The following is a 9,275-nucleotide window of genomic DNA, read 5'->3' as shown; positions in this document are numbered from 1 at the left end:
TACAACCAGTTCTCAAGCTATCTGTCTCACCTTACCCCAAGTCCCGCGACTCCAATCAATTCGTCTTGCCACGTCCAAACCCTCCCGCCCCAACCAAGTCATTACAATATACTCCTCAGAATGGATCTGCCATCAAACGTCCGCGTCTCACAGCACCCTTGCCTGAGGGCAAAGTTGAGCCAGCTTCGTTCCAAGAATGCCAGTGCAAAGGAGGTCAAGAGCCTCGTCAGCGATATTTCGTTGTTCATCGCCAGCGAGGCCATGAGCTCCACTCTCAAGGTCGTCGATGGTCCCAAGGTTGGTTCTGGAGTACTATAATTATTCTCAACAATAAATACAAACGACATATTGCTGATAATATACTCCTAAAGGATGTATCGCCCATCGGTGCAGAGTACACCACCAGCGTCATTACACCCGAGACCATCTGCCTTGTGCCCATTTTGAGATCGGGCCTGGCAATGACTGAAGGTGTGTATAATTTGTTTATCTTTATTTTCAGTCTTCTTCTCGCATGTTATAATCCAAAAAAAAAAAAAGAAACCCGCTTGTGGTCATCAACCACCACATACTTTTCCCGACTCCCCCATTCCTTCTAATATCCCCTCATCTTTCCCCACACTATAAACCATCACGCTCTACCCAACTTACATTAACACCCAACCAACCCCTCTCCAAAAACACCAGCCGTCCAAACCCTCCTGCCGGATCCCGTCCCAGTCCACCACCTGGGCCTGTACCGGGAGCCGACGACCCTCGAGCCCGTCGAGTACTACAACAACCTCCCCAACCACCTGCCTCAGGGCGCCGCCGGCAATGCCGATCAGGTCCCGAGCCTGGCCTTCATCCTGGACCCCGTCATCGCCACGGGCGGAACCTGCGCCGCCGCCATCCAGACCCTGCGGGAGTGGGGCGCCCGCCGCATCGTCGTGCTCAGCGTCATCGCCGCCGCCGAGGGCATCAAGCGTGCCGCCGACGAGTGGCCCGAGGGTGTCGAGATCTGGGTCGCCGGCATCGATCGGGAGCTTACCGACCGCGGCATGTTGAGGCCTGGCTTGGGCGATGTTGGTGATCGTCTGTTCCTCACTATTGGCAAGTGAAAGGATGATGGATCTTGAGTCGGCGGAGAAGCTACGTATTAGGCCCGGGCCGAGGTCTGTTTGTATGCTATTTATTCACTGCACTGTGTAGCATCAGACTAAAAGTTCCAAGAAAGGGCCTTGAGAACCGTCCACTCATCAATCATAATCATTATTCATCAATCATAACGGCACATATGCCTCCTCGTCTAGCAAAGTCTTCTCCTTCCAGCTCTCATAAACCCACTGCTGCGTGACCAGCCTCGGTAGCCGTCGTATCAGGCTCATGTGGTGCCTCATCTCAGCTGCCAACTCCCTGGAAGCCGCCCCCTCATCAGGATCGCCCACCACCACGACATGCGTGAGACCTTGCGACTTCATATTGTCCAATATGGCCCCGCCGCCAAAGCGGATGTAGTTTCGCAGCACGTCGAGGCGGTGCTTTGGCGTCCCAGCTACACCATCAACGTGCACTACGCAGCGTCTGAATACGAACCCAGATCCCGCCATCTCACACCCTGCCGATTCCAAGTCGTCTAGGAACCCGTCGACGTCAAAGCTGTCTGTGTATTCAAACTTGGGAATGCCCTCTGCGATATCCTTCAACTCTTCAACGCCTATAGTGCGCATGTAGCTATCGCCATACTCATCCACCTGGGACTCCGCAGTCCGCTTGGTAGCTTCCGAAGCATTGAAGAGATGCTTCTCTTCGATGGGCAGGAGGAACTCCACGCCGTCTTGATCAAGACAGTCCAAGATCCAGTTCGGCCTGATAATGTCCACTTCGCTGTCACGCTTGAGAAGGCTCGCCACCTTGATGCCATTTTTATCCGCAATCAGGTGCTTTCTAGGTTGGGGGTTCGTCTGTTGGGAGAGTGTTCCGCCATGGGCTTTTATCAAAGACTCGAGCTGAGCTTTGGTCTTTCTAACGGGTTTGACGCAGTCAGTCATGACACAAAAATTCAAACCTTCAAACACGCTCTTTGTCTGGCTTGTCTGTGTCTGGCCAGCTGCGGGCTTTTCACCTGCCATGACCGTATCTGGATCCTGTCCAGCAATCAATATTTCGCGCCTGGCCCTCTTCTGCGGCCTGCGCTTCCGATCCTCAATCTTCATTTCCTTCTTCTCCTTGGCTTGATGCTCGGCATCTTCTTTGAGCTTGTTGAAGCCGTCTACATCCAGAGCAGAGTCCCACGACCTATCGGTCCGCAGCCGGCGGAATCTGGGAAAGCGGAGGGTAATCTGCATGGCGAACTGAGGGGATACACCGATGCTGGCCGCCTTGACCGAGACAACAACCGAGTCTCTTGGTCGTATCCAAACGTCAGGCCGTTCGTACTGGTACTTTTCGCCGCCACCGAGCTCAATAAACTCGCTTGGGGGTTTCTTTGGGTCCCAGTCCATCCATTTTCCCTCTGTTGCATGGCGGATCTGCGCATAGTCCTCGGCCTTGAAGCCACCGCCCACCTTGAAAAAACTGATGCACTTTTCTGGATTGGCCCCGGCCCTGATGTGGTTTTCGCCAACCCTGAGGCCGCAAAGAAAACTGGAGATGGTGCCGCCCCGATGTCCTGAGCCGTAGTAGCCGCCAATGACCACACAGTCCAGTGACTCGCCAAACTCGGACATGTACTCTGGTTTCACTTTGATCCAATCATTATTCCGACTGTTCAGACGATAGACTGATCTTGGATTCTTCAGCACAAGACCCTCCGACGAGTCAGCTACAACCTTGCGCAACAACGGCTCGATGGCATCGGCAGAAGTTGCTTCCTCGTAGGGATGAATTTCGAGCCTACGATGGACATCACGGACAACTGTGGCTAGCGCCTTGCGGCGATCTTGCAACGAGTTCTTGGTCAGAGCTGTGTCATTCAGGTACAGTATGTCGAAGATGCGAAAGAGGGGCCGCTCGTTTGTGTTGTCGAATGGTGTCTTTTGGCCAAGCAAGGCGGCCGTCTTGAGTGTACCGAAAGGCACCATCTTGTCGATCTTTGGATCCCAAGTGACCATCTCGCCGTCCAAGATCAGATTGGAAACTCGAGGGTCGAAAGCATCGGATAAATGCCGGGTCAGTGCGGAGTTGTCATCTTGAAATCCATTACCGTAGAGATAGGTGTAGTCCTTGCCCTTTCGAGACCAGAAAGAGAAACGTTTGCCTCCTGGATGATCGTCGTCATCTACCATGTGTAATTGCATCCGCTCGCCATCGAGCTTTTCCTCGATCCAGAATCTCGGGTCTTCGTCAGTGACGCCTAGGTCTTGGACCATTGTAGCAAAGTTGGGTGAGTGAGGCTGAAACTGAGCCAATTGGGGCTGAAAGCATTGCATCAGCGTCACTCTGGTGTCTTCCTGCTCTAGACGGAGAGCGGGATCATAGAGCTCCCAGCACACACGGCGCAAGCTGGAGCTGACGTTGAAAAGAGCCTCGGCGTCTGGGTGCCACTGATACAGAAAGGTACGCTCGCTTGCACCGATCTTCATGTCCTTGAGGATCATGCGAATGAGCCACATCATCTCCTCTGCGTTCATGCGCTCATAGAAGGTTTGAAAAATGGGCAGCTGCTCGCCCTCGCCTGAAGCGGCTGCCAGTTTGTCGAGCAGCGAGTTGACTTCTCCAATACGCATATCCCCCGGCGCCATGCGCAGCTGTCTTTTGGATAGTGTTTCAAAGCATCTTCCGGCAAAATCACCCGCCATGCGGCTGGCAAAAGTCTGGCCCGGGAGTTTCCATTTGAGGAGGTTTTGGCCATCCTCCGAGCCTGGTGCGATCTTGATCAACTTCACTAGAAGCTTTCCGATTGCGCTCTCCTTGAGGCCGTAGACACCACGATCGCGGTCCTTGTCGGGTAATATCAGGCGCAGAGCTGGGTAGAAATCATTCCCAACCTCGGCCCGCCAGCGGTCGATGAAGCGCCTGATGATGAGGCGTCTTTGTTCGTGAGGAGAGAGTCTCGGGCCACCCTTGCGGCCTGCAGGACCAACGGGGCCTCTTCGATTCTTGTGCTCATTCAGGGGGTTGAACAGATTCGTGAACAGTTCGGAAAAGACCAGTGTCTGAGAGTGATTCCGGGGACGATTAGGGTATCTAAACCGGAGAACAAGCCATTTAGCTGGTCTACCATGACACACAAATCGCGAAATGCACTATAATCTAGCAGGTGGGTTTTCAAAAGTGCTTCTGTGGTCATGCTTACTTCTCATCGACTTCTCCCGAGCCGGCATCACCAAAGCTGTATTGCAGGGAATCTTCGTCAATGGCCTCCTGGGACGCGTCTTCCCGTTTAATTCGAGACATTATGATCGACGATTTAAAGTCAACTCGGATTATGGGCCCGTAGAATCCTGACGTTCCAGAGCCAATATTGACGGCTTTGTAATCGTCAGCCTTTGTGCTGGCAATCGAATGCTCATGTTTGTGGTGATCATTTGAGATCTATGGAAACTTCGTTAATTTGGCTTTGAGAGACGCGCCTGTGACGCGACTTCCCCGGTTGCTGCCTGCAGTGCGGGAAAGCAGACCCTTGTCCGATCGCTGGTCTTTAATTGACGCGCTAACCAACCTATCTATCTGGTGCGTGCAGGTACAGCAGATTTAGGGAAAACTGGCTATCTGAGTTACCTAGCATTAGGTAGAACTGTCTCATGGTAATAGTCATGTTTTCTGGTTTATTGATTACGTTTAAAGTTGGTATATATTCGTTAGACTCATTCCGAGTCTGGACACGAATTGACGTATTTTTTCACGACATGTGGCGCTCGGTTCCACATTGCCGTTGATAGCAAGGATGGAGATGCAAGAGATGATCTGACAGCTCTCAAAGGGTAGGTTGGAAAAAAAGGGTCAGGAAGTTGTGTGTTCCGATTGCCGCTTTACCGCATTATCCACTAACAAACAGCATCCAATTGGCGTGAAGCGGTAGCCACAATGACAACTTCGTACATAGCATCAGTACCAGCAGACAAAAAAAAAAAAAAACAAGATGCAGATTACCAAGTCCGTCATAGGTAGTCTGGCACGATTCCAGTAAGATTTGCTAGGCTAAGTCGTCAAGGTGACGCGTTCACCCAGCGGTGGCCTTTTTAATTTTGTTTTGTTGCCCTTTTTTCTGGCCCTCGCGGTGCTTCCATCCACACCCAAGACCTGGCGTGAAGCTAGACGACCTACGACGTCATAGATCAGGTTTGACAGCTGTTTTCCTAGGCTCGATTGACGTTGTAGCTGGGGAGCTCCCTAAGCTGAGCCATTCATTCAATGCGATCGATTTTCCGAAGTTGCCTCCCGTCTTGTCATTGCAGGGAGGTCAGTGACAACAAACCCAAGGCAACTACTTTTTGTTCATTTTTTTTTTCAGCCCATCGTGACGGGGTTTAGTCAAGGTAGCCTACCTACCTACCTACCCGTAGTGTTAGTCGGAATGAGTGGGGTCTTCTCTACCGGCAACAAAGACATGGATGGATCCTTGGTAGCACCATCATGGGTTGGTGTGTGACTGGATGACGTCCTTGAAACCATATTGGCAGGCATTCCTCTCGCCCAATACCAGCTTCCTGCTTGGCAACTGCCGGAACCCAAACATGCATGACATAAATCCCAACTTTCCTTCAGACGCTCCATCCCATTTAACTTGAGCTGGTCCCGAACTCAAAGTATCACACATTCCCATGATCATTCTTCCATACTTGTTTTGTTTCCCATCGTGATACCCCGTCTTGCTTCATCAGGCAGACACTCAATTGGTCCCTTAGCAACAGGATACTCGCACAACAGTGATCCCCATTCTCAAAATAACATCATCATCATCACCCATAATTGGACTTTAATAATACCACCCACCAAATACTAGCAACCATGTCGTCGGTCAACAAGCCCGTCGACGTCAAGCAGAAGGATGCCGACATTGCTCGGAAGCTACAGGTTTATGGGATCATCTCTGCCTTCCAGGCAGGAAAGATTCCATCCAATGACCAAATAGATATCGCCCTCAACAGCTTTCTGCAGACCAAGGCCCTCTCCAACCCGTCAGACAAGCTTTCACCTGAGGGCCGAGCCTTGGTGGCCGACTTCCGTGACGTCGTGAAGAAGGCCCAGCACCTGGTGCTATCCAAGAACGAGGGCAACCTTCTCCAGGATTTCATCTGGCAAACCACTCACTTTGACCCCAAGTCTGTCCAGTCGCCTCAGGCACCCGTGGACAAGGATACCGCCAGAGCCCATGGTAACCGCGCTGCCGAAGGCCTGAGGACTCTTGGAACCTTGATCATTACCAACGGACAATTCCGCAAGCTTCGTAAGTACCTGCTGGGATATTCAGAACGCTCATTTTGATCATTTTGATCTTCTGCTGCTAACACTACCTCCCTTCACAGTGAAGGATGCGTCCATTCTCCTCAGGGACATGGCAGGAGATGCTGCGACAAAAGCAGCTTCCAACGTCAAGCCGTCTCAGGATGCTCTTTCGCAAATTGATCGTCCAGCCGACGACAATGTCTGGCATGATGCTCCCAACTTGAGCAAGGACAACATTAGGAAGCAGGTGCAGGGAGCTTACAAGAACAACAAGGCTAATGGCCAAGCCCCGGCATCAACTGAGCCTGGCCAAATCGCTCCCGGCCAGACATCTCCCGTTCAGTCAACTGCTGTGCAGCCGACCACTGCTGGAGGCAACGCTCAGCAGCCACCGCCAGAGGTGCAACTTACCGCCGAGGCCCAGCAGGCTGCAAAGCAGAAGGGTGTGGAATACCGCGCCCGCACCAAGCGCTACCTCGAGCAAAAGGTGCCGAGGGACAGGAGGGAGGCGACCGTCTGGCGCCTCAAGAAGATGCTCATTGAGTGCCAGCAGCACCCCGACTACCAGGAAGCCATTCACACTCTCCTTGACCTGGCTTCCGAGTATGGTTATCACGCAAAGGCTCTTGGTCAGGACAGCTCGGATGCCGCTAGGGACGCCCGGGCTTCTAACCTTGGTCAAGCTGAGAGGGACCTCAAGACTCTGATCGAGCGCTTCGCTAACGGTTCATCGACTGACGATCTATGGAATGCCATTGGTCAGATCTACCGCGATGCTGACCAGGACCCTGAGCTGCGTAACTGGCTCAAGCGATGCAACCGCTACATCCGCCGGTGCCTCGAAGAGCAAGGCTACGTCATTGACGACTCGAGCACCGAGGAGTGGGATCAGCTGTACGACGAAGGCTCTTATCTCCTCCGGGACAAGTACAAGGTTCATGTCGACAGAATCCTTGATGAGGTCAAATTCTTGTTCTCTGAATTTGAGAAGGACCCGCTCAACAGTGCTTTCCGTGAGGCCATTATGAAGCTCTTCAACGACTTGGGTAACGACGAAAACGGCAAGCCAGTCTTCAAGAAGCACCTGGTCAAGGATCTCACAGAGGTTATCGTTCCATCTACCTTGGAGAACATCGCCTATGTTCCCATCCCCCGAATTGAGTACCAGGACAGCCAGATCGACTTTGTGGTTGAGAATCTGGTTCTTGAGAGCGACAATTTCACTCCCAACGTGATGGAGATTGATTCTTCCAACTATATGCGCTGGGTAAGTTGCGGACGCTATTATTGTAACGGCATTTATACCTTCAGAAACTAACCCAACTCAAACTCACAGGGTCGCAAAACAGTCAAGTCGTCCCGCAAGCACTCGGGAGAGATTAAGGTCGCCGGAGTGCAGATGGACCTCCGTGATGTTTCTTACTACGTGAAGCGTAAGAAGGGATTCCCTTCGCTCACAGACGTTGGTCTCATGGACGTATTCATGGGAGGCAACGGTTTCTCATTCAAGCTCAAACTTTCGACGCCGGACGAAAAGGATGCCCAGAAGTTCTTCAGGGTTGACAAGGTTGACGTCGAGGTTAACAACCTAGACATCAAGATCCACCAGTCCAACCACAAGTTCCTGTTCAGCATTGCGAAGCCCATCATGTTGAAGGTGATGCGTCCGGCCATCCAGAAGGCGCTCGGCAAGGTGATCAAGGATCGTTTCAACGAGTTTGATCAGATTCTCTTCCAACTCAAGCAGGAGGCAGACAAGGCTTTGGAGGAGGCTCAGTCTGACCCTGAGAACGTGCCAAACATCTACTCTCGCTACGCCAGCGCCGTCCAGCGCCGTGCCTTGGCGACCAAGAAGAAGACGGAGGATGCTGTTGCAGACAAGAAGGTCAACTATGCTGTCACGACCGAAGATTCTATCTTCCCTGACATCAAGCTCCCTGGACCGGCTAATGGTTCTGCCCTCAGCACGCGCGCAGCCGAGTTCAGAGAACTGGCCAAGAAGGGTTCAGCTTGGGAGTCTCCAGTCTTTTCTGTCGGCGAGGCATCCAAGAGCACCGATATTCCTGCTGCTCCACAAATCGCCCGTAAGGTGCACAACGCTGGCAATGGCAATGCCAATGGCAACGGCGTTGGTGCAGGTCCGAGCATGGTTGGCTCGGGTCCTGGCATGGTCAGCTCTGGTCCGGGTATGGTTGGCGGACAGCCTCAGCTCACCAACGGCGGCATGGCCATGCATGCATAGAATGAATGATTCAGGATGGCATGGTGGCTTATTCGTAATACATGTACTCTCTTTTGTATAAGTACCCTAATGAACGCGACACGCCTGTTGTTAATTAACGCAAGTTTCTTCTTCATTCTAGCAAGTTTTCAAGTCAAGAGAATGGAGAAAAAAATGTTAACAAAAGCCATGACATTGACATGCTTGTTTATTTGACATGAAAAGAACATTGCTGTGATTGTTACTGCGTTAATCCCTTTCGTGGTAAGATGGTACCTATCTGAGAATCTATCGAGATTCGCCGATATGATTATGGCACAAACTGTGGATCAACAAAACTATCTGTATTTTGTGAGCTACTTGAAAACTTCAAATGTAATGTGGCAGCGAAACCAAACAAGCTTCAGCACAGAATACTAAAAAAAAAAAAGAAAAAAAAAAAAAAGCCTGCATGTGGAACAGAATTGCAGCAAGGAATACTAGGCTCGCAGCAATTGTTGTGGGTCTTGGACATTTTCTTCTTTGTTTGCCGCCGCTGCCTGTTAGCCCCGCTGCAAAGGATGAAGGGGTAAAAAAAAAAAAAAAAGATCCCTTACTTGACTTTGTCCACTGAATGACGAAAGGTGCCTGGGTGAACATTTTAGATTCTACTTGTCATTTTTTCGTTTCCCGTATTTACAGAGGC

The 9,275-nt window shown here is 51.5% G+C and overlaps 3 protein-coding genes across 3 annotated transcripts; 2 read left to right on the top strand and 1 right to left on the bottom strand.

Moving 5' to 3' along the window:
• Positions 1-120: 120 nt before the first annotated feature.
• Positions 121-1,100, top strand: PpBr36_03632 (uncharacterized protein; the record flags this gene model as incomplete). The annotated part of the gene is made up of 3 exons (XM_029890803.1): positions 121-297; positions 372-471; positions 688-1,100. The coding sequence occupies 3 exons, from the start codon at positions 121-123 to the stop codon at positions 1,098-1,100; spliced, it is 690 nt and encodes a 229-aa protein (XP_029753264.1).
• Positions 1,101-1,262: 162 nt separating this feature from the next.
• PpBr36_03631 (uncharacterized protein) lies at positions 1,263-4,377 on the bottom strand (the record flags this gene model as incomplete). Its single annotated transcript, XM_029890802.1, has 2 exons — positions 1,263-4,167; positions 4,277-4,377. 2 exons carry the CDS (start codon positions 4,375-4,377, stop codon positions 1,263-1,265), a joined length of 3,006 nt encoding a protein of 1,001 aa, XP_029753263.1.
• A 1,554-nt stretch (positions 4,378-5,931) lies between these two features.
• On the top strand, positions 5,932-8,611 carry PpBr36_03630 (uncharacterized protein; the record flags this gene model as incomplete). The annotated part of the gene is made up of 3 exons (XM_029890801.1): positions 5,932-6,370; positions 6,450-7,636; positions 7,706-8,611. 3 exons carry the CDS (start codon positions 5,932-5,934, stop codon positions 8,609-8,611), a joined length of 2,532 nt encoding a protein of 843 aa, XP_029753262.1.
• Positions 8,612-9,275: the final 664 nt, after the last annotated feature.

The sequence above is a fragment of the Pyricularia pennisetigena genome, chromosome 3 (genome assembly GCF_004337985.1).
Source record: "Pyricularia pennisetigena strain Br36 chromosome 3, whole genome shotgun sequence".
NCBI lineage: Eukaryota > Fungi > Ascomycota > Sordariomycetes > Magnaporthales > Pyriculariaceae > Pyricularia > Pyricularia pennisetigena.
Note: the sequence above shows the minus strand (reverse complement) of the source record. Positions and strands in the feature narration are given on the sequence as shown.